This window comes from Oryx dammah, unplaced genomic scaffold (assembly GCF_014754425.2).
Source record: "Oryx dammah isolate SB20612 unplaced genomic scaffold, SCBI_Odam_1.1 HiC_scaffold_25, whole genome shotgun sequence".
Taxonomy (NCBI): domain Eukaryota; kingdom Metazoa; phylum Chordata; class Mammalia; order Artiodactyla; family Bovidae; genus Oryx; species Oryx dammah.
In genome coordinates, this window is record NW_024070209.1 from 103012233 (window position 1) to 103035644 (window position 23412).

General features: G+C 57.4%; 2 protein-coding genes across 2 annotated transcripts; one reads left to right on the top strand and one right to left on the bottom strand.

Moving 5' to 3' along the window:
• Positions 1-77: 77 nt before the first annotated feature.
• On the top strand, positions 78-5607 carry SURF2 (surfeit 2). Its single transcript, XM_040225617.1, has 6 exons — positions 78-199; positions 297-451; positions 1654-1757; positions 2549-2740; positions 2918-3084; positions 3606-5607. The coding sequence occupies exons 1-6, from the start codon at positions 122-124 to the stop codon at positions 3687-3689; spliced, it is 780 nt and encodes a 259-aa protein (XP_040081551.1). The 5' UTR covers positions 78-121; the 3' UTR covers positions 3690-5607.
• SURF4 (surfeit 4) lies at positions 3974-15547 on the bottom strand. Its single transcript, XM_040225612.1, has 6 exons — positions 15328-15547; positions 8596-8782; positions 8020-8096; positions 7482-7525; positions 6913-7099; positions 3974-6248 (listed from the first exon to the last, which is right to left on the bottom strand). The coding sequence occupies exons 1-6, from the start codon at positions 15373-15375 to the stop codon at positions 5982-5984; spliced, it is 810 nt and encodes a 269-aa protein (XP_040081546.1). The 5' UTR covers positions 15376-15547; the 3' UTR covers positions 3974-5981.
• Between the last annotated feature and the right edge of the window lie 7865 nt (positions 15548-23412).

A 23412-nucleotide genomic window follows, 5' to 3' on the forward strand; every position in this document is an offset into this window, starting at 1 on the left:
CCCGCTCACTTCCGGGCCCTGGAGGCGTGTGCTTCCCGGGCGTCGTTCGGTCCCGCCCCCGCCCCCGCCCCGCCCCACGTGGTTCCGGCGAAGCTCGGCTCCCAGCTCCGCGCGCCGAGCCATGAGCGAGCTGCCGGCAGACGTGCGCGCCTTTCTGCGCGAGCACCCGAGCCTGCGGCTGGAGCCCGGCGCCTGCAAGGTGGGAGCGGGGCGGGGATGGGGTGCGGGAACCCCACGGCGGGCCCCGAGACCCCCAGCGCCCGGACCCCGTGACCGCGCCGCGCTCCCGCCCGCAGGTGCGATGCGCTCTGACCGGCCACGAGCTGCCTTGTCGCCTGCCCGAGCTCCAGGTCTACACCCGCGGCAAGAGGTACCGGCGGCTGGTCCGCGCCTCCCCGGCCTTCGACTACACCGAGTTCGAGCCGCACATCGTACCCAGCACCAAGAACCCGTACGTGGCCAGGCCGGGGCGGGGCGGCCGGGTACTGCCGGGCAGGCCGGGGGAGGGACAGTTTCTAGTGCTGAGTCTGGCCGGGACTGGGTAGACTCCGGAGCCCCGACCCCTCTCCGCAGAGTGAGCGCTCCTCAGAGATGCGGCCAGTTTGGCAGCGCCCACCCGCCCGTCTGATAGGAGACCTGAGATGCAGGGGGGAGTTCTGGAGCTGTGAGTCACCTGGGACCCCAAGTGAGGTCCCCGTCTCGCTCACGTCTGTATGTGGGCGTGTTCAGTCGCTCAGTCGTGTCCGACTCTTTGCGACTCGTGGGCTACAGTGCACCGGGCTTTTCTGTCCTTCACCATCTCCTGGAATTTGCTCAAATTCATATCCATTGAGTCGATGATGCTAGCTAACCATCTCATCCTCTATCATCCTCTTCTCCCCTTGCTCTGAATCTTTCCCAACTTAAGGGCCTTTTCCATTGAGTCGGCTCTTCGCATCAGGTGGTCAGAGTATTGGAGATTCAGCTTCAGCATCAGTCCTTCCAGTGAATATTCAGGGTTGATTTCCTTTAGAAGTGACTGGTTTGGTTTTGCTGTAGAAGGGACTCTCAAAGGTCTTCTCCAGCATCACAATTCAAAAGCATCAGTTCTTCCGCACTCAGCTTACTTTATGGTCCAGCTCTCACATTCATACATGACTACTGGATGGTAGTGCATTACAGTGGTACCATCTGGATATCTGAAGTTGATATTTCGTTCTCTTTTTGTAAACACGAGGTTTACCACCTGGGCCTGTGTGCTTCGTAGAGGGTTGGTGCACTTGTGCTTTGTGACCTGAGGTTCTGAAGGTGGCCATTTTCCTTCTTTAAAGGAGAGCTTTGATTTAGCCAAGAGGGCACGGTTGACAGTAGTAGTCAAGATGAAGGGGGTGGCAGACAGTCGCACTGCCCAGCACTTTGTAAAGCAGTGGTCCACATGCCTCTCCTGCTGGAGCAGTCAGGGGAGGCTGGCCAGGCTGTCTGGGGCTGTTTTCTGGGTGGACGGTGAGGCTGTCTGGAGGAGTGGCAGGCTGCAGTTGCTTGGAAGCTTGGAAGAATCCTGATGCCTAAGCCACACGGCAGACCTCCCCCATCAGCCTCTCTAGGGGTGATTCTAAGACGTGGCCATGGTAGAGAGCTGTGGGTCTGGACCCTGGCTTGTGAACTGTCCCTTAGGCACCAGCTGTTCTGCAAACTCACCCTGCGACACATCAACAAGTCCCCGGAGCACGTGCTGAGGCACACCCAGGGCCGGCGGTACCAGAGGGCACTGCGCAAGTGTAAGTAGCCTCGGGGGACATGGGTGTCTGGGTGCCTGCGTGCTCTCCCCAGGACCAGCACCCCTAGAAGGCAGAAGCGGCAGTCTGGTCAGCCTTTGGTGGCCCTTGGTGGGTGCGCCAGGCCCGGTCCCAGCACGGTGAGGAGAGGGTGATGGTAGGGGCAGCACAGGGCGGGCAGCAGACCCCAGGGTGGCGCAGGTGAGGTCAGGTGCTCCGAAGAAGATGGCGCTGAGCCAGGTGGGCCTGCCTGACACAGGAGGCTCTCTCAGGGCTTCTCTTCAGACAGGATTTGAGGGGCTGCGAGGACAGCGCTCGGCTCGGCTCGGGGGGCAGTTCTGTAGGATGGCTGCTGTGCCACCAGGCAGGTGGGGACAAAGACCACAGAGGGTCTTGGCAGCTTTGGATGGGAGTGCACTGGAGGCTTAGAGCCTTCTTTATGGAGTGCACCATCCAAGGAGGGGTCCCAGCTGCTGTGCTTGAGGGGACTTCAGTCTCCGGGTGGCAGGCTGGCGTGGCTTCCTGTGCCTACTTGGCAGTCTCCTAGGCGCGGCTTCCTGGAAACTGGCTGGAGCCGAAGGAATGGGTGCTCCAGGCCGGTTCGGTCTCCACTCTCCTGCCCCTGGCCCGCACCCCCACGCACCTGTCTGCAGTCCCAGGAGGAGCCGAGCTGAAGGCTCTCCTGACGTTTCCCTGGGGAGGAGGGTGGCAGGACCCAGGCCAAGCCCAGCTGTGTGCCGGAGGACCATGGGGAGACACGAGGGAGCCAGGCAGCGTACCGGTCTGTCTTGCAGATGAGGAGTGTCAGGAGCAGGGCGTGGAGTTCGTGCCGGCCTGCCTCCTGCACAAGAGGAGAAGGAGGAGGGAAGACCAGCAGGACGGTGATGGGCCGCCATGTCCTAGAGAAGCCTTCTGGGAACCCCCGTCCAGCGATGATGGTGCTGCCCCAAGCGACAGCGATGATAGCATGACAGACCTGTACCCGCGTAAGCTAGAGCGGCCCCCCAACCCGGCCTCGGGATTCGGTCACAGCTGCCCCCGCGGATTTCATCAGCAAGCAGTTCCCTCCTGCTGTGTGTCCGCTTCTGGTCCTGGGCCTGGCTGACCCCTCGGCACAGGTGGTACACTTGACCTCTGACAGCCCAAACCTCTACCCCTTGCAGCTGAGCTGTTCACCAAGAAGGACCCGGAAGCAACTGGGCCTGGGGACAGCACTGACGACTTTCTGACTGAGGACGAGGACGAGAAGCCAAGATGTCCCCAAGAGCCGGGCCCTGAAGACTGCAGGGCTCTGGGAGCGGGCCAGGAGCATGTCCACAAGCGCAGGAAGGTAGTGCTAGCCCTCGGGCTGCCGGCGCGGCAGCGGCTTCGTATAGCCGTGGGTTTCAGCTTGAGAAAAAAAATCAGAAACTTTTTTTTTTTCACAGCTGAAATTTCAAGCCAGCAGTATACAAGACAGGCGCTGGCGGGGCTGCTCGGTGGGGGCGGGGCTGCTTCCTGGTCTGCGCCTGCGCAGAAGGGGCTGCACGGAGGAGGCTCAGGGCCCCGGGTCTAAGGCAGGGCGTCCAGAGCACAGCACAGGGACTTCGAGGAGGGGACTTGATCAGAGCCCCCGGAACCTCTGAGCACTGGGCTGGTAGAGGGCGGGGCAGGGCTGTGCGGTTGGGGTCCGAGTGCTGCTTTTTAACTGCCCGGCCGAGTTGCCACGGAAGCCGCAGGCAGAAAGCTGCCCAGGGGTTCCCACTAAAGCCCCTTCCTCCCTGCGGGCTGGGGTTGGGAGGCAGGCTCACAGCACCCCGGTATCACATCCGAATGCCCCCGCTGACGGGAATTCTCTTGTTTGTGCCACAGAAGCGGTCCAGCTCCTTGAAAAAGAAGTTCAAAAATCACCACCGCAAACCTAAGAGCTTCAGCTCTTTTAAACAGTCAGGTTGACGAAAGGTCGCTGGGGAAAACACATCTTGAGAGAATTCTGAAAGTCCTCGGAAGCTGCCCGCCAGGGTCCCCGCTGGTCCAGTTCCCAAGACCTGCTCCACGCACTCCTCGTTTGCTGCCGCTGCCTGCACGGCTAGGGTCTGACTCCAAACCCAGGGAGCCGCAGGGACCCCGAAGGAAGACCTCCAACTGGATGTGGTCTCCAGCGACGCCTGGAGGGGGCACCCAGGGAGAGCCCTGGCCAAGCCCCACCTGGCTGGAGGACACCAGAGGACCACACTGCATACAGCAAATGCCATTGTTTATTTTGACGTGTCTCCAAAAATCAAAATGTTTTCAGACACAACTAAGATATAAAATACAGCATGAGATTTATACCTATTTCCCACAGAGAGCAAAAAGTGTTTTTCAGAAATTCTTTTTGCTAAAACCAATTTAGTAGGTCCTTTTTCCTCTTCTTACATAAGCATCCACCCCTGCCCTGAGCACTAGCCCACTCAGGGACAGGGAGGTGGGCTGGGGACCACCAGGGGGCAGTCTGAGTTTTTGCAAACTAAAAACTACCCCGCCAGAAACAATGCCACAGGCAGCAGCGGCCTAGCCAAGCGGGCTGTCCCCGGGGCCGGGAGGCTGGGTTAACTGAGCGGGCATGCGCTGAAAGAGCACCCTGCCCAGACTGAGACAGAGTCAGAACCCCCTTCACGTGGGAGCACCCCAGGGACGGAAGTAGAAAGCCCTCCATCTTTATAAATACTCAGGGGGTAGGGAAGTGGGCTCCTGGGGGTGGGGTATAAGGAGCCTCTGCAGTGGGGGCCTCGGGTGGGGGGGACACGGGTGATGCTGGAAAGGTAGCAATGGCTCCCCTCGGGTTAGCTGGGTCCAGACTGTAGGGAAGGTTCTAGCAGCTCTAGTGGGTAAGAGCCAGCCTGTCCCCATCCTGTGAAGCTGGCCAGGGGCTCAAGTGGGTCGGGGTGGGGGTTGCTTCCCTCACCCTGGCTCGACACAAAGGTCCGTGTGGATCCGGGTTCAGGACTGGCCCTGGGGAAGGCCCTTGGGTCAGGCTGGCACCCCCAGCAGATGAATCCAGAGAAGATGGGGCCCGCTCCAAGGCAAGGCTTGTGAGACCTTGGAAGGCCTGGCCCCCAAGGAGGACCCGGGGGCGGCACAGGGGCTGCCGTCACCTCATGGCCTCTGCTACCAGGTGGAGGAGCGAAGAACAGCGAGAAGAGCTCACGGCCCCACCCCCAAGAAGAGAAACACAGTATAAGGCAATGTTAGAAAACTTTAAATACAGGATCAAGATCCAATCGGTAAGGCATCACAAATCGTAAAAAGTAACTGGGGCTGCAATCAGCATAGCAAATAGACAATCTGAGCAAGCAGCGGCCTCGTGAGGGCAGGGAGCAAGTGGGCCGGGGGCGCCAGGCAGTGGGGCGCCGGCTGCAGCTCTGGACAGGTTGGCCTGAGGTAACTGGTCTGAGCGCCCGCTCCGGCCCAGCCCTGCCCACGGCAGCAGCTGCTCCCCATCTGGGCACCGACGAGACCCACACGTGCTGCCAGGCCTGGGCTCCGGCCCCTGCAGGCTCTGGGTGGCCTTTGAGGGCCTTGTCCCCGCCACAAGCCCCTTGCGCTCCCAGGCAGCACCCTGCGGAAACCGCACCGACCCCGGCCACTTCTCTGAGGAACGCCCTGGCCGTAAACTGCAGCTTCAGCTGCTGCTCTAATACTGCCGTATTCTTGGGGTCTGGGGTTTCTCTAAACGCTCTCACCGGCCCTATAACAGGATCACAGCGCAGGGTGGAGCCCACGGGGAAAGCACTGGTGTGGGCCTAAACCAGTGTGTTGATGTTGGGCTGGGCCACCCCGAATCATTGAGTAGTTTTAGCTAAAAAGGTAAACTTCAAAAAAAAAAAAAAAAGGGAGACTGCTTCAAATGATACACAAATGTATCTGCTCACAGTACAGCTTCAAGGTCCCCCACCCCAAAAAAGAAAAGTTGGGCCGACGGGCCACAGCCAAGCAAGATGCTCACGCCAACAAGCCACGGCCCTGCCCCGGGGCGGGGGGCGCTGGCCTCGGCCGGCCGGCTCCGCACAGTCAGATGCCAGGCTGTGGGTCCATAGCAGGTTTAGCCATTAATGATCAGGTGTCTGCAAATAAAGTTCTCAAAACATCTGTGCCTTTACCAAGGGAGGGAAGGGAAGAGGGTACAGGAGATGCTGGCAGTTGCTCAAATCCACCCTGAACCAGTCCTCAGCGGCCGTGGGTCCCAGCCAGGCAGGGAGGACTCCGTTACCATTCTTTCTTCTTCTCGTCCATGGACACACCCCCTGGGCCCAGGGCCACCACCAGGAGCAAGCCTCCGATCACCGACATGGTCTGGAAGAAGTCGTACTTGAGGAAGTCGTGCATGGGCTTATAAACAGGAATGGTCCAGAAGGCGTTGAAGTACACGTTGATGGCAAACAGCCAGACGACAAGAGTCAAGGCGGCCAGCTTGGTTTTAAAGCCGATGGCCACCAAAATCATCAGAGCCGTGCCCACGATGTTCTGCAGGATCTACATGGGTCGAAAGGTACGGAACGAGAATCAGTGTGAAGAAGAGACGCGTCCTGCTGGATACGCAGGCCAGCTCCAGCTGCCCGCGTCCCTGCAGGCCCCGCGCCAGGGTGGAGTAACACGGGGCGTGCTGAGAGCCAGCATCACAAGCAGGGAAGGAAAAGAGGCGCTACCGCGGAGAGGGCGGCAGATGGCCGCCCGGACGGAGAGAGGTCTGCAGTTCACAGGCAGAGTTACTAGTGGGACTCGCTCACGGCTGACCCTAGGGGCTGTTAGCTGGGACCACACTCCCCCGAGCTGCTCAGGACCAACCGCTCCCTGCCCCCAGTGCCAAGAGCCCTCCCGAGGACCCTGCCGAGCCAGGGCCCCAGCTCTATGAGCTCCTAGGGCCAAGGATGAAGCCTTCGACTCTGCAGCCCCAACCCCTGGCATGCAAACAGTACACGCTGCAGGCAGGCGTGCCCGGAAGGAAAGAGAAGCAGGTGTGCGTGCTGTGAGCCTGCAGCCCCAGTTGGTGGGGCTCTGCGGTGAGGCCAGGGCAGCTTCCTGGCCCCGAGAACTCAGCAGTGTCAGGGACCGTTCTGACGGCCCCTCGGCAGTGTGCAGCACGCAGGGGAGGGGCAGCGCCCTTCCAGAAGGTTGGGGATCAACCGGGGAGACGTACTGAGAAGAAGCTGGCGTCAAAATGGAGCAGCGTCATGAACATCAGGACCAGCAGGACTCGGCCTCCGAGCTGCATGTACTGCTTGGGGGAGCTCTCGCGCATGGTGGGGACGCCCGCGAACATGCTCTTGCCTTCGGATCGGGACTCGGCCAGCAGCAGCAGCAAGCCTCCTCCCAGGGCCAGGTTCCTGCGGGACACACCCCCAAAGCGGTCGCTCAGGGCCCCCGGCCCTGCCAGTGCTGGGCAGACCGGGTCGGAGGCCCCAGCAGGAAGGGGACCCCGCTGACCCCCGTGGACAGGACCGGAGACACAGATGCGTCTGCACCCACCGCGGGGCCCGGGCCAGGCTCTCCTGCTGACCAGTGGCCCCCCCGGACCCGTGAGCCCTCATGAGACGTGGCGGTTCTCACCTGTGTTCTCGCGGTTCGGGGATGGGGAGGAAAAGGCCTCACCAACGTCCACTACAGAGTCTAAGAAGCATGGTTTTGACCCAGAGAAACTCACTTCAACTAACAGCTACTGACTTTAGAGACACGAGATACACTAGTCACCAACCAGAAGATACCTACCTCATCAGAAACTTCAAGTCCCATAAAATGCTGTAGGCGATCGTCTGAGGGAAGAGGAAAGCGTTTTTCAGTCTCAGCGTTTCCAGACAAATTTCTGTTTCTACAGAATTAACAGCATCAGGCAATTCTTCCAACATACGTGAGAAATCTAAATACAAGACAGACAAAACCCTTTCGGGACATCAACAGCCCCAAACTCAGCAACGGGCTCAGCGTCCCTTGGGGTGGGTGGTGGCCTGGACCTGTCAACAAGCCCCTGCTTCCTCAGAGCTGGGCCCAGACAGTTCCGGAGGACACGGCGGCTCCAAGACCGGATGCGGATGAACTGTGAGCTAAGCGTGTCACGAGTAGCTGCGCATCCTCTGTGAAGCAGAGAGCCCTGTGAACTGCTGCCTTGTCACAGGAGCTCGGGGAAGCCGCCAACGGTGGAAGCGGAGCTCAGCTCCAAGCGGGCTGAAGGGGAGTGGGGCCGAGTCCCCATGGCCTCTGTCCCCGGGGCTCAGCTCTAAGCAGGGCGAGAGGAGGGAGACCCGCTTACCTGCAGCGCGATGATGCCAAAGAGCCCGAAGCAGGCGTACTGCACGAAGTTCCTGCTCAGCACCAGGATGCAGCCAGCTGCAAGGAGGCTGAGGTCAGGGCTGCGGCCCCTCCCCTGGCTGCTGGCGCCGCGGCAGCCCAGCCACCCGCCCGAGCAAAAAGCAGCCTCTGGCGGGGATGGCCTCTACCTATCAACAGCCCTGGTCCAGAAAGTGGACTCCTGGCTTGAGTCGCCGTGTGTTACAGGCAGCTCTGCTGGGAGCTGCAGTCCGGTCCTGGCCCCCGAGGACAGGGGACGGTCGGTGGGAGCCGGGCCCAAAGCCCACGCGGCCGCACCGGCGTCCAAGGCCCGCCCTTCTCCGTTTGCCGCTGTCATCCTCTCCAGACCCTGGGTTCGGGGTGCCTCGGCTCCTCACTGGCTGCCCCCCAGCCCCCTGCACCTCCTGCTCCGGGCACTGAGCCGAGGACCGCAAAGAAATGCGGCCAGGACTAAACACAGAGCAGCCGGCCGAGGGCCGGCAGGGCTTGCTCCCAGGCCGCTGCCCAGGAGACCCGGGGGGGCACAGGTGCCACTCACTCAGCTGTCCCAGCAGGTTGAGGAAGACGAAGGAGGAGGCCAGCAAGTAGCCACAGTTCCAGGTGGTGTCGATGTAGTCCCGCTGCTCACTCCACTGGAACCACATGCGGATGCCGTCCTCCAGGAACGTGCTGATCAGGCAGAGGCGTGCCACATGCGGCAGGTACTGCTTCGTGACGCGCAGGAACTGCAGGGCCGGGAAAGCCACGGTGAGGGGCAGCGGGATGGGGTGGGGGGAGGCCTGGCAGCCGCTCCCAGCACTGCCCGGGGGGGCGGGGGGGGCGGATCCAGCACCCTGCCTGGAGGCGAGGGAGACCTCAGTCCGGCCCCCGACCTCCTCCTCTGTCGTTTCAGCCAGCGTGTGCGTGTCACCTACAGTCATCACACGTGAACTGCTGCAGGACAGCACGTCCACCGCAGTCAAGGGCGTGGGAAGCCAGACTGGCCCACGACAGACTCAGTGGGCCCTCGGCGAAGCCCTGGCCCGGGTCTCTCCACCGCAGTACCGCTGCCCGGGCTTGCGCCTGCCTGGCCTCACTACCCTCGAGCTGCTGGGACAGCCCCGCCCCCACGGTGACAGAAACGCCTGCAGACACAGCCGCCTCCTGCGCCGCGCCAGCCAGGCCGTTCACGATGGCTGGCTAAGGAACACGCACAAAACCGAGGCAAGAACGTCATTCGGGTGAACCGCACGCACTTTCTCCTCCCAAGCACTCAAAGTGGAGGGACAAAGGGAAAGACACCCTGCGACACACGGTAACAGCAGGAACTGGGGAGAAAGATCGGGTGCCCGCCCACGTGGCTTGTGTGTCAGCAGCCAGAGTCCGAAGGGCACCCATGAATCTGACCCCTCGAAGGGACACTGAGTGTCACAACCTCTCAGGCTGGCTAACCTGCTGCTGGAATAGAAGAAGGTGTGCCTGGGAGCGTTTCTTCCGTTTTGGTGTTTTGAAAAGCTGACTGAAAGTCCTAGGCACTGCTAAAGCCGTCCACCATGGTTAGCAAGCCGCCAGCTGTTTAGACCAACCTTTAGCTGTCAGTTCTGGCTTAGTCAGCACAGAGACGCCTCCCCTCCCCCAGGCTCTGGGCCACAGCAGCCTGGCCTGAGGACAGAGGGGTGACAAGCCAGGTGTCCACCCTCTCCAAGTCCCAGAGCATAGGCCCGAGGTGTCACTTCTGCACACGCCTGCTGGGCCCCTGGCCCCCACGGAATCGCGCCAGAGTCCCAGTGAGAGAGGGAGATGCACAGACCGGTGAGCAGGCGGGCCCGGGGCGGGGGCGGAGGGCTGGCGCTCCCACCCCGGCTCTGACCCCGACAGCCAGCGCACTGTGGACAAGCTGAGTGAATGCTTTGGAGGGGGCAGGGGGTCTTTACTATCCTACAAAGTGAGGACCACTGGGTTAATAGTCGTGAAGATTCTTTCCAAGCTTAATGAGCAGAGGAAAAAGAAGACAGTGGACCTTGTCTTTAAAAGGAAAAAAAAAAAAGAGGTCCCAAACATACCTCCATGGACTCTGGAGTCCACGTAGGGTAGAAGCACCTCAGATCAGGAGCTGTGGGGACAGCACAGGCCACACACCCGCCCGTTTCTGCCTCAGGGCCTGAGTCAAAACACCCAGCAATGGGGTAATCACCCAGCCGGGTAGGCCCAGCCACCAGCCAAGAAGCCTGGCGACAACACGGGCCTCAGCAGAGTGTTGAAACTTGGGGAAAGCCATATGAGGCTGGCACAGCCCGCCGGGGGGGCAGTGTGGACAGTGAATCCCAGGCGGGGGCCAACTCGCCTCCACTGGCCCCTAAACCACAAGACGGAGGCAGTGTTTAAAGCGTCCATGACACGTCTGCGCTCTTAATTTGAGTGTCTGGGTCAAGGGGATTAGAGAGCGGCAGAGAGAAGTTCTCTTCCGACAGGTAATTCAGTCCTTCCTCCGAGTGCAGACATGCCAAGACAGACATCTCTCTGAGTTAGAAAACACTGCAAAAATTCAGGTTATCTGTGCTCTGAACTGAGCACATCTCAGTGGTAGAGTCCACCTGCCAATGCAGGAGACGTGGGCTCGATTCCTGGGTTAGAAAGATCCCCTGGAGGAGGAAATGACCACCCACCCCAGTGTTCCTGCCTGGGAAATCCCATGGTCAGAGGAGCCTGGTGGGCTACAGCCCATGGGGTCACAAAGAGTTGGACGTGACTTAGCAGCTAAACAACAACGTGGGCTAGGTTTAGGGCTATTTTATAAGTCAGGTCGATCCAGAGCCTCTCTGAAACCAGCCACCCTCTAACGAGCACCTGTTTGGACTGAACACGGAGGAAGGTGGCCGGGGGGACGGCATGGGAGCAGAACCGACGTGAGCCTCGCCTGCACAGGCTATGCTCTCAGCACCTGGCCCCTGGGCCCACACGGTGCTGCTGCAGACAGCGGCCCCCTGGCACAGCAGAGGAGCCCCTGAAGCAGGCACCCAGAGGCCGCCCGGCCAGTGCTCACACTAAGCTGGCCTCCTGCACACACCATGGGCCCCGAGGCCAGGGGCTGACTGCAGCTCACGCACCCACAGTGGTCACGGGCAGTGCACGCCCTGTGCCCAGACAGAGGATCACGAGGGGAAGGCCAGAAGGAGACGCTGGACAAGGGACCAGGTCTGTCAGCCTCTGGGGGGCAGGCCTTTCGCAAGAAGCTCACAGTCAAGCGTGGCATATGGGTCCTAAGCAGGACCCCATCTGAGGGCTCACCTGCAGAGTTAAGGTTTCCATACAAGGGGCTGTGGTTTCCCAGCAGCAGGGATTCAAGCAGCAGTTGTATCCAAGCTGGGACGTGGCTCTGGGACGCGGCCATCACATCCCACAGCCACCCGCAGCTCCCACAGAACACGGGGAGACCTACTCTCTCTCAGTGTTCAGGACAAAAGGGACTGGAGGAAAGCAGGCGGCCACTCTTGGTTCACGAGGACTTGCAGGCAGAGGCAAGAGGCAGGTCAGGCTTCCGTGCACCCTGAGAACTGGGGCTGCCCTTCTCCAGGGCCGCTCCGAGCCTGTACACCCCAGAAGATTAGAGCCTGTGGCCAGTGACCTCCAGCCCATCAGGCTGGGTCAGGGCTGGTACCTGAGCCCGGTGACTCACAGGGGCATATCCACCAGGGCCCTCGGACCCCCAGTGAGTCTCCCAGAGTGCTCTGTAAAGCCACGCAGAACCTGGAGGTCCAAGAAGAGGTGTTGGTCGGCCCTGGCCTAGAGAGATGGCTTCCCTACTGAAAACCCACGCGGGGCACAGCGCCACTGAGAGAGGGGCAGTGCCAGGCTGCTCAGGGCCTTCCGAGAGAAGCCCCGCCACCCCCGCGCCTGCGCCTCCACCCTGCTCCCCAAGAGGCAGGGAGGCAGGGCGCCTTCTCAGAACTCCTGTCTGAGGTCGGAGCAGGGGACAGTGAGTCAGCCGGCTCCTCTCTGCCCTCTCCCCGCTCCTTTTTGGTGTAAGGCCGGAAGCCCTTGTGGGGGAGGGATGACAAAGGAACAGGAGGAGAACACCGAGAACCCACCCAGCGCTGTCCCAAACCCTACCCACACCGGTGGCTCCACACGGGGTCAAGGCACAGCCCCGAGACCTGGGGGCCACGGAGGCCTGGCTCAGTGTCCCGCCAGGGCCATCCCCTGCTCCCCAGCGCTTGACCAGAGGCCAAAGGGAGCTCCTGGAGGTGCGAGCTCCCAGGACTGGCTCTGTCCTGCCAGGAGACAGGTGGAAATACCAAAGGCCACACGGAAAGCAAGGCCTCACGCAGCTTATCTGTCACCTTGGTGACACAGCCCATTAAGTGCTAATGCTCCTATTTACTGGGGCAAATGTGCTTGGGAGTCATAGCCTGCAGGCTGGCCTTGAGTCCCAGCTGCAGGGGACGGGCGTCATTTTCGACTGCTAAATTCATTGGTCTCTGGCCCCTTCAGACCCAGGCTCATATGGCTTCCGAATGCCAGCTTCCGCAGACAGCTCTCTCAGCACTTTCTCCAGCAGGAGGACGCTGTCCCTGCCACCCAGGGCAAGGAGCCTGATGCCAAAGAGGCAGCTGAGCCTGCTGGCCGCAAGGAGCCAGACCACTCACCCACACTCGTGCCTCTGCAGGCCTGAAGGAAGGTCGCAGCTCGCCGACTCCATGTGGCGGGCCACCACGTGCCGCGCAAGACCACACAGACCCCCCGCGCTGCATCTGAAGATGGAAGCACTGTGGCCCGAGCTCCCGGGACCCTCGGGCAACACAAGGAGTGTGCGCGGACGACCTGGCCCCATGCCGGGGCATCGAAGATTCCGGATTACCGTCGTAGCTCTCAGGGAACACATGGCCCTTCTGAGACCCTGCTAACTTCTGGCTGACTTTCTGTCCCTTCATTTTTGCTTCTGTTTTCTGAAGATGAAGTTAGAAAAGACAGGTATGTCATGCTTACATTTATTAGTCACATCAGTGACTTTCATGACACTTCCCCAGTCCCTTCAAGTGAGGTCATTTTCATCTTAAAAGCCTGGACTTTCTGCACCTTTACTGTTGGCAGCTGTTTTAACACTATGTGGATCAATGTCAAAAAACAAAAGTGTCAGCCCAGTCTGGCCAGATTCTGTCCACAGGAAGCCATCGCTTTTGCTCTGCGCCCCATCACCCATCCACGCCTCTCGCTCATACCAGGCCAGGTGGCAGAAGCAGCTCCTAACTTCGGTGGTGACAGCACAGCCCAGCCCTGCCCTCCCACGGAAGGGCACGGAGGTGTCTGCGGGCAGCTGTCACCCCCAAGGTGGGCTCTGGCTCTCAAAAACTGACCGCAGGAGCCTGCCCTGCCCGGCAGATGTGGCCTTGCTTTTCCAGATCTTAGGCAGCGTGCTCTCTTACAGAAAAACATCAAGCCTGAGAAGCATGTTGCGTGTGATACTGGGCTTTGCCCAGGGCTGTGGCCCCAGGCCCCAGGAGCCTCAGCAGTGAAACCGGTACAGGTTGGTCCTGTGTGCCCCTCGAGGGCCTTTCCAGTTCCAAGATTCTGCTTCTTTCATTTAAAGCAAACAAAATGCACGGAGGAAAAAAAAGAAAGGGTTACGTAAAGAGAGTCTGATTTTTTTTTTTTTTGGCAGGAGGAGGGTTTATCATTTGATAGTTGGCAGCAACTTGAGTGGAGACATTTTATCTAGATTCAGTTATGAAATTCAGTTGCAAAACCGGGGTTGTTCCGGGCTGCAGAGAGTGTACAAGGCTCTCACGGCTACCAGGGCTGAATTGAGCTGTCTTCTTAGGTGGCGGCTACTTGGGGAAACAAAACTGGGTCACTAAAATCATGTCAATGAAAGCGGACAAAGTCAGCTGGCTTGGTTTTTGAGAGCTTTCTATACAAATTGTTTTTGCAAGGGATACAATTTTTAGATTGTAAACACAAAATCGTGACCTGAGGGAAAAACATTTCTTCAAGTTGACCATTTTAGCCCCACAGTTTTATAACATAAGCAGCTCACAGGAAGATGGGGCTGGGAGAACCCAACGGGGAGGCCACACTAGAGAGATCTCATCCTTCAGAGGAACAACAGGAAACCTTGTTCACCAATAACTGATTAGAAAACAGCTCACTTAACTATTGTTTAACAATCTCTCTCCCACACACACCTTCCAGTGAGCCCAGCCGTGGAGTACGACAAATTATAACCACCCCCGTAAAGGCAGAAACTTAAACCTCACTACTTTTAACTCTGAGGAAGCCACACACCCATTAAGTAAACCAAAGAGAGCATGGCGGCTGGGCCAGCCGCAGCTCTTCCTATAGGTCTGCAGACATAACGGGACACGGCTGAAGAATCACCGCTGTGGTCTCGGGGCCACGCTTGGTCGAAGGAGACGGCACAAGAGCTCTGTCCCCTTTGCAGGACCTGGTTCTGTCCGTCTAGTTTCCGAACACCTTTAGCAGTGACTCAGTGGCCGGTTTCAAGGGCTCGCTTCCCTGTTGCTAGGAATGCCACCTGGACACTCCTGGACTCCGAACAGGAAGGTAGGCGTCCCCCTCCCCCTAGCTGCATGTACAGACACATACCCATTCATTTCATCGCGGGGCAGAGTCCAGACAGGGAAGGAAGATGGAAGGGAAGGGTCAAAGGGACCCCGTGAACCCAAGACGTCTGGGACAGAGCAAAGAAACAGTGCCGTGGCTTTCTGCAGCGGGGGTGGCTACCAGGGCGCCCCCTTTTCCATCGGGAGGACCCCCTCAGGCCTCCAATCTGACCAACCCCCCTGTTCAGGATCCGCCCCCTAAGAGTGCCCAGTGGAAGGACAAGCGTGCAGGGACCACCCAGCGGTGCAAAAGGGCGAGGACGCTCCCCAAGCATTCCCCGCCCCACCCCGGGGCCTCAGACCCCTTCTCGGGAGGCGGGGGGACAGCCGCCGACGCCCCTCGGCGTCTAGGACGAGCCGGGCCGGATCAGGGAGGGAGGACGGGCCCACAGAGCTGGGCGCCCGAAGCCCGGGCCCGGGGAAGCCAGCCAGGGCGCCCCGGCGCGCAGGCGGGCTGGGCCCCCGAGGCCGAGTTTGGGGGGACCCCCGGCCCGGGCAGGCGGCGAGCCCGGGAGGCAGGGCCCCGGCTGGGGGAGGGGGAGCGAGCCCGGCAGGGGCATCGGGAGGGGCCAGGCCCAGGCCTCGGGGCCCGGAGGCAACCAGGCCGGGGGCCCGGCAGGAGGGCCGGGGAGGGGGGGGGGGCCCCGGGCGGACGGGCCCGCAGGCCGCACCTGGTCGGCGAAGTCCTCGGCCGTGCCCATCAGGTCGTTCTGGCCCATGGCGGCGGCGGGAGGCTCGGCTCGCTCGCTCGCTCGCTCGCTCCCTCGGCGCTCGGCCCGTCGGCGCCCGCGCCCGCTGCGGCCTCCACAGGAAGTACCCAGCGGCCGGCCTCGCTGCGCGTCCGCGGCTCCAGCGGCTGCCACGTAGGCCAAGCCTTAAAGGGGCCGCGCCGCGGGGCCCGCCCCGGCCGCGCCTTAAAGGGGCCGCTCGCGGCCCGCCGCACCCAGGCCCCGCCCTCCCCGCCGCGTTCAGGCCCCGCCCTCCCCCTCGCGAGGCCCCGCCCCTGAGGGCCGGCCTGCTGAAAGGACGCTGCAGCCGGCGCTGTTCAGGCAGGGAGGGCCCGGGTCGGCAAGCGAGCTCCCGGGGGCTGATGGGTGTCCCCCGGATGGGGGATGGGCGCACACCGGACGCGGACCACACTGCGCATGCTCAGTCCGGGGCCGGACTGCGGCTCGGGCCGGAGGTGCACCCCAGCGCCCCGCAGAGGGCCAGGGAGGCCGAGTCTTCCCCTGAAGACCCTATGGAAAAGTACCAGGTGCCGAGTGGTCCCCTGGCGAGTAGGCGGGGACGGCGAGGGGCCGATGGTCAGGGCCGAGCCCAGGACCCGGTCCTGCTGCCACCACCCCCAGCTCCTAGCGGTTTAACGGTCACAGTCCCTGGGGCCCCCGGCTTCCCTGGTGGCTCAGCTGGTCAGGAATCCGCCCCGCGATGCGAGGGACCCGGGCTCGATCCCTGGGTGGGGAAGATCCCCTGGAGGAGGGCACGGCAACCCACTCCAGTATTCTTGCCTGGAGAATGCCATGGACAGAGGAGCCTGGCGGGCTACAGTCCATGGGGCCGCAAAGTGCTGGACACGACTGAGCGACTAAGCCCAACTCACCTGAAAAGCCGCCCTGCTTCCACGTCTGACCCCAGGGAGGCAAGGCGCCCATGTTGAGCCAGTATTTGCCTCTAGCTCATAGGTGACCTCCTGGGTGTCCTTTGCCCCTCTACACTGGGTTTTCCCCTCTCTAAAATGACGGATGAAATTAAGGCCTCTCCAGTCTGAATATAGGATGCTAGAAAACAACCTCATCCTTTTTTCCCCACAGTTCCATGCGCTTCAGCTCCTGCAAACCCTAGAACATTCAGAATTCAACATCTGAAGCCCTCAGGCTCCTAAGACACCCCATCAGTAGTCCCTAGCTGGGGGAAACTGGGCCTTTTCCAGGGCTTGTGAAAATGTTTAGGGCCTAAAAAATCACAAAACAAAAGGATAGTTGGAAAATAAAGAGAAATGAATGTTTCAGTTCAGTTCAGTCGCTCAGTTGTGTCCAACTCTGCAACCCCATGGACTGCAGCCTGCCAGGCCTCCCTGTCCATCACCACCTTGTTCAGACTCATGTCCATCGAGTTGGTGATGCCATCCAACCAACTCATCCTCTGTCGTCCCCTTCTCCTCCTGCCTTCAGTCTTTCCCAGCATCAGGTCAGTTCTTCACATCAGGTGGCCAAAGTATAGGAGCTTCAGCTTCAGCTTCAGTCCTTCCAATAAATATTCGGGACTGATTTCCTTTAGGATTGACTGGTTGCATCGCCTTGCAATCCAAGGGACTCTCAAGAGTATTCTCCAGCACCAAAGTTCAAAAGCATCAATTCTTCCGTGCTCAGCTTTCTTTATGGTCCAACTCTCACATCCATACGTGACTACTGGAAACACCATAGCTCTGACTAGATGGGGGGTTCCCTGTAGCTCAGTTGGTAAAGAATCTGCCTGCAACGGTAGGAGAACCCGGTTCGATTCCTAGGTGGGGAAGATCTGCTGGGGAAGAAACAGGCTACCCACTCCAGTATTCTTGGGCTTTCCTGGTGGCTCAGCTGGTAAAGAATCCACCTGGAATTCAGGAGATCTGGGTTTGATCCCTGGGTTGGGAAGATTGCCTGGAGAAGGGAAAGGCCCCCCTCTCCAGTGTTCTGGCCTGGAGAATTCCATAGACTATATAGTCCATGGGATCGCAAAGAGTCAGACATGACTGAGCGACTTTCACTTTGACTAGATGGACCTTTGTTGGCAAAGTAATGTCTCTGCTTTTTAATATGCTGCCTAGGTTTGTCATAGTTTTTCTTCCAAGGAGCAAGTGTCTTTTAATTTCATGGCTGCAGTCACCATCTGCAGTGATTTTGGAGCCCCCAAAAATAAAGTCTCTCACTGTTTCTATTGTTTCCCCATCTGTTTGCCATGAACTGGTGGGACGGATGCCATAATCTTAGTTTTCTGAATGTTGAATTTTAAACCAGTTTTTTTCACTCTCTTCTTTCACTTTCATCAAGAGGCTCTTTAGTTCCTCTTCTCTTTCTGCCATAAGGGTGGTGGTATCTGCATATCTGAGGTTGTTGATATTTCTCCTGGCAAACTTGATTCCAGCTTGTGCTTCTTCCAGCCCAGCATTTCACATGATGTACTCTGCATAGAAGTTAAATAAGCAGGGTGACAATATACAGCCTTGATGTACTCCTTTCTCAATTTGGAACTAGTTCATTATTCCAATCCGGTTCTAACCATTGCTTCTTGACCTGCACACAGATTTCTCAGGAGGCAGGTCAGGTGGTCTGGTATTCCCATCTCTTGAGTAATTTTCCACAGTTTGTTTTGATCCACACAGTTTAAGGCTTTAGTGTAGTCAATGAAGCAGAAGTATATGTTTTTCTGGAATTCTCTGGCTTTTTCGATGATCCGACGAATGTTGGCAATTGGATCTCTGGTTCCTCTGCCTTTTCTAAATCCAGCTTGAACATCTCAAAGTTCTCGGTTCACATACTGTTGAAGCCTAGCTTGGAGAATTTTGAGCATCACTTTGCTAGCATGTGAGATAAGTGCAATTGTGTGGTAGTCTAAACATTCTTTGGCATTGCCTTTCTTTGGGATTGGAATGAGAACTGACCTTTTCCAGTCCTGTGGCCACTGCTGGGTTTTCCAAATTTGCTGGCATATTGAGTGCAGCACTTTCACAGCATCATCTTTTAGGATTTGAAATAGCTCAGCTGGAATTCCATCACCTCCACTAACTTTGTTTGTAGTGATGCTTCCTAAGGCCCACTTGACTTTGCACTCCAGCATGTCTGGCTATAGGTGAGTGATCACACCATCGTGGTTATCTGGGTCATAAAGATCTTTTTTTGTGTACTTCTGTGTATCCTTGTCTCCTTAATATCTTCTGCTTCTGTTAGGTCTATACCATTTCTGTCCTTTATTGAGCCCATCTGTGCGTGAAATGTTCCCTCGGTATCTCTCATTGTCTTGAAGAGATCTCCAGTCTTTCCCATTCTATTGTTTTCCTCTATTTCCTTCCATTTATCAGTTGGGAAGGCTTTCTTCCCTCTCCTTGATAGTCTTGGGAACTCTGCATTCTGATGGCTGTATCTTTCCCTTTTCTCCTTTCCCTTTTGCTTCTCTTCTTTTCACAGCTATTTGTAAGGCCTCCTCAGACAGCCATTTGAGTGTTTCAGTTCAGTTCAGTTCAGTCGCTCAGTTGTGTCCAACTCTTTGCGACCTCATGAATCACAGCATGCCAGGCCTCCCTGTCCACCACCAACTCCCGGAGTTCACTGAGACTCATGTCCATCGAGTCAGTGATGCCATCCAGCCATCTCATCCTCTGTCGTCCCCTTCTCCTCCTGCCCCCAATCCCTCCCAGCATCAGAGTCTTTTCCAATGAGTCAACTCTTCGCATGAGGTGGCCAAAGTACTGGAGTTTCAGCTTTAACATCATTCCTTCCAAAGAAATCCCAGGGCTGATCTCCTTCAGAATGGACTGGTTGGATCTCCTTGCAGTCCAAGGGACTCTCAAGAGTCTTCTCCAACACCACAGTTCAAAAGCATCAATTCTTCGGCGCTCAGCTTTCTTCACAGTCCAACTCTCACATCCATACATGACCACTGGAAAAACCATAGCCTTGACTAGACAGACCTTTGCTGGCAAAGCAATGTCTCTGCTTTTCAATACGCTATCTAGGCTGGTCATAACTTTCCTTCCAAGGAGTAAGCGTCTTTTAATTTCATGGCTGCAGTCACCATCTGCATTGATTTTGGAGCCCAAAAAAGTAAAGTCTGACACTGTTTCTGCTGTTTCCCCATCTAATTCCCATGAAGTGATGGGACCAGATGCCATGATCTTAGTTTTCTGAATGTTGAGCTTTAAGCCAACTTTTTCACTCTCCTCTTTCACTTTCATCAAGAAGCTTTTTAGTTCCTCTTCACTTTCTGCCATAAGGGTGGTGTCATCTGCATATCTGAGGTTATTGATATTTCTTCCGGCAGTCTTGATTCCAGGTTGTGCTTCTTCCAGCCCAGTGTTTCTCATGATGTACTCTGCATAGAAGTTAAATAAGCAGGGTGACAATATACAGCCTTGACGTACTCCTTTTCCTATTTGAAACCAGTCTGTTTTTCCATGTCCAGTTCTAACTGTTGCTTCCTCACCTGCATACAGATTTCTCAAGAGCCAGGTCAGGTGGTCTGGTATTCCCATCTCTTGAAGAATTTTCCACAATTGATTGTGATCCACACAGTCAAAGGCTTTGGCATAGTCAATAAAGCAGAAATAGATGTTTTTCTGGAACTCACTTGTTTTTTCGATGATCCAGTGGATGTTGGCAATTTGATCTCTGGTTCCTCTGCCTTTTGTAAAACCAGCTTGAACATCTGGAAGTTCACAGTTCACATACTGCTGAAGCCTGGCTTGGAGAATTTTGAGCATAACTTTACTAGTGTGTGAGATGAGTGCATCTGAATGTTTACCAAATGCATAAAATGTCCACTTTATTAAATGTTAGAGTCGGTCTTTGTAAAAAGATTCATTAATCTGACAATGATTCGTTAAGTTAGGTTTTGCTCAGTTTGTGAGAATCTCGTTTTGTGTTGGAGTGACATGGGTGGGGGGGTGGGGGGTGGGGGTGGTCTAGGGTGGGGAGTGAGCCAGTGGTAAAGCAGACGAGTTTCTGGGTGACCAGAGAATTTTAAAAACAAAGTTACCTTTTAAGAGGAAAAAAAAGCCTTGATCTGAGACACCAGTGCATTTTATTGTTTCATTTGCCTGCTGAGAGTGCCTGAGTGTGAGCCTTCTTACAGGGGCATGAGTTGCTCAGGTCTCCACCCCTGTCACCCCCAAGCAGGCTTCAGGCTGCAGGTGCTGGGTTACAGAACCCTAAAACTGCTCTAGACTCTGAGGGTCCAGGCCCCACCACCTGGACAAAGTCCTCTGCCTCCTGCAGCCCCCTTTCCTTCATCCTCTGACGAATGTTCTCGCGCCACCCAGCCTCATGTGTCCACGCACCATCTCTGGAGTCAGACTCCCGACTCCCAGACCAGGCCAGGCCCTCTGAGGTACCGGTGCTGTACCCTTGGGCAAGGCCCCAGCTAGTTTCCTCCAGTGTAAATGAGGAGATAAGCAACAGTGCCAACTGTGTGGGTGGCTGTAAAGCGCTTGGCACATGCCAGGCTCACACGGGGCTGTGGCTTACGATTGCACCAATTATGGACCAGTTACTTTCTTGTTTGGCGGCCCAGTTTGGAGGTGGCCGCTGGAAGCTGGGATCCCAAGGGGCTACAGCGAGTGAAGAAGCCCTTTGCCCTAGGGAAGTGCTGGCTTTTGGATGGATGGCTGGTCCTAACCACAGATTGGAGAAGGGGCCTGGGGTGGTGGATGGAGCTCCAGAATCGGCCCCTGAGAGACGGGCTCAGGTTCTGCCTTTGCAGGCCTCCTCAGCCTTCTGGGTCATTTCCTTCTTTGCCAGCCCATGAAGAAACTTAGGAGGACCAGAACAGACCCTGGAGGTGGGCACACTTTGGGAAGTGCACAGATGGGTACATTTTCCTGAAAGCTTCTCTTTTGCTGGCAGATTTTGGAATGGCTGAATCCTGGGGCTTTGGGGGTGAACCTTGTGGTAGAGGAGACAAAAACCAAAGTCAAACACGTGATAAAGCAGGTGAGAGGCCGTGCCCGAGGCACTCCAGTGGGACCATGCCCCAAACAGACACGACCTCCCCCACCCTAGAGGAAGGCTTCCTCATACGACCGCCGGGTTCCTGTCTGCCAGCAGTCCTGGAGGCAATCCAGGGGTGGCGAGGGGCTGCGGGGGGAGCCGTGGGGGTGGTATGAGGCTCCTTGGTGTTCCCTGGAGACTCAACTCTTCCACCTTGATGGGGAAGGAATGCTCATGTTTATTCCAGCAGCACCCACCACCATACTCCCCATTTACATGGGCACGGTGCCAGGCATCATTGTCATCTGGTTTAACCGCCCACCAACTCAACAAAGTGGGACCAATGACCCCTCTTTATAGCCAAGGATAAGGAGGCTGGTTGGCATTACCGACTCAATGGACATGAGTTTGAGTGAGCTCCGGGAGTTGGCCATGGACAGGGAGGCCCGGCGTGCTGCAGCCCATGGGGTTGCAAAGGGTCGGACATGACTGACTGAGCTGAACTAAAGTGAAGAAGGCTGGCTGGGGAATAGGGGCAGGGACTCGGCCAAGGTCACACGAGTCTGAGGGCAGGGCCCCAACCCTGGGCCCTTCCCCTACCTCCTCACCAGGGCTGGCACGGCAGGGTGGAGAGCGTGCTTCAGGCGGATGTGCAGTGTGCCTCTTGGCATGTCCAAGCCCAGGTGGCCCAGAGGAGTGGAGGGTCTAGGCCAGAGCTTTGCTGCTGGCTGCTGCCAATGCCCGTCCGCTCTGCCAGGCCTCCTGTCTCCGCAGCAGTTCCCCTGAGGCAGCCAGGCTGGGAATCCGTACCAGCCGCCTGCTCCTTTGTGGGCTGGCTTCGAGGACTGACCCCCCAGCCATCCACTCAAAACAACAGGCGCTAACATTTTCTTGGTTTTTCACTCTGTAGAAGCCACTCTGATAGGGCTTCCCTGACTCAGTGGTAAAGAATCCGCCTTTACAGGAGACTCGAGTTCAATCCCTGGGCAGGGAAGATCCTGTGGGGAGGAAATGGCAACCCACTCGAGTCTTCTTTCCTAGGAAACCCCATGGACAGAGGAGCCCAGCGGGCCCCATGGGGTCTGTAGCATCACAAAGAGCTACAGACAAGTTAGCGACTAAACGACAAAAGCAACTCTGATCAACGATGTGACGGTTAATTTTTTTTGAGGACCCGTGATCTCCTTGGGATAAATTCCTAGAGGTGGGATTTCCAGGTCAAAAAGAGGTGATAATTTTAGAGCTCTCAGTATGTTTTTGGCCAAAATGACTTAAGCACGAGCCCCTGAGCAGAAGAAGGGGACGCACAGCGCGCCTGTTTCAGGGTCTTCGCACGGGTCTGGGAGCCACTCTCTAACTGCAGTTTCCTCTGTGATCAGCTGATTACAGGAGTTCTCCGTTGGTAAATCTTATGAGCAGAAGTTCTGGGTGAGGATCTGGTAAGATGCGGGGACAGTGTGCACCCACAGTCGTTGCCACCAAGGCTGGTGCAGAGTGGAAGCTGGTGCCGCTCTGCCCAGCGCCCTGCTTCCCTCTGCACACATTCCGCAGCAACCACGTCCAGTGCCGGGGACAGCCCCCCCGACCCGAGTGAGAAATGCAGGATAAGGCTGACACTTTGCCAAGCTCTTTGGCTCTGGGGGCGACACATTGTTTTCCTTCCGGCTTTCAAAATGGTCTGAAAATGGTTAATGATGCTTTGGAGTTTATGTTATGCTGTCCTAAACTTATCCTTGCAATAGGAGCAAAGATGATCTCACTGCTTAAAGTATTTCTGGATCCATCCCTTAGAGCCTCTCCAGGCCCATCTGGTGCTGTGTGGTGGGTCACGAATGATAGGAGCTTGGCACCCCTGGTGAATAATGGTGGTGGTGGTGATGATGGTAGTGATGCTGATTTTGATGGTGGTGATGATGGTGGTGGTGGTGATGATGGTAGTGACTGGGATTTTGATGCTTGTGGTGGTGATGGTGGTGACGGTGATTTTGATGGTGGTGGTGGTGGTGGTGATTTTGATGGTGCTAATGGGGGTGGTGATGGTAGTGACTGGGATTTTGATGCTGGCGGTGGTGATGG

Coding starts and splice junctions, on each gene's coding strand:
- SURF2 (XM_040225617.1), top strand. CDS start 122: ATGAGCGAGCTGCCGGCAGACGTGCGCGCCTTTCTGCGCGAGCACCCG. Junction 452..1,653: donor GTACCCAGCACCAAGAACCC/GTACGTGGCCAG, acceptor ACTGTCCCTTAG/GCACCAGCTGTTCTGCAAAC. Junction 1,758..2,548: donor CCAGAGGGCACTGCGCAAGT/GTAAGTAGCCTC, acceptor TCTGTCTTGCAG/ATGAGGAGTGTCAGGAGCAG.
- SURF4 (XM_040225612.1), bottom strand. CDS start 15,375: ATGGGCCAGAACGACCTGATGGGCACGGCCGAGGACTTCGCCGACCAG. Junction 8,783..15,327: donor CCGAGGACTTCGCCGACCAG/GTGCGGCCTGCG, acceptor CCGGCCCTGCAG/TTCCTGCGCGTCACGAAGCA. Junction 6,249..6,912: donor TTGACGCCAGCTTCTTCTCA/GTACGTCTCCCC, acceptor CGACCCATGTAG/ATCCTGCAGAACATCGTGGG.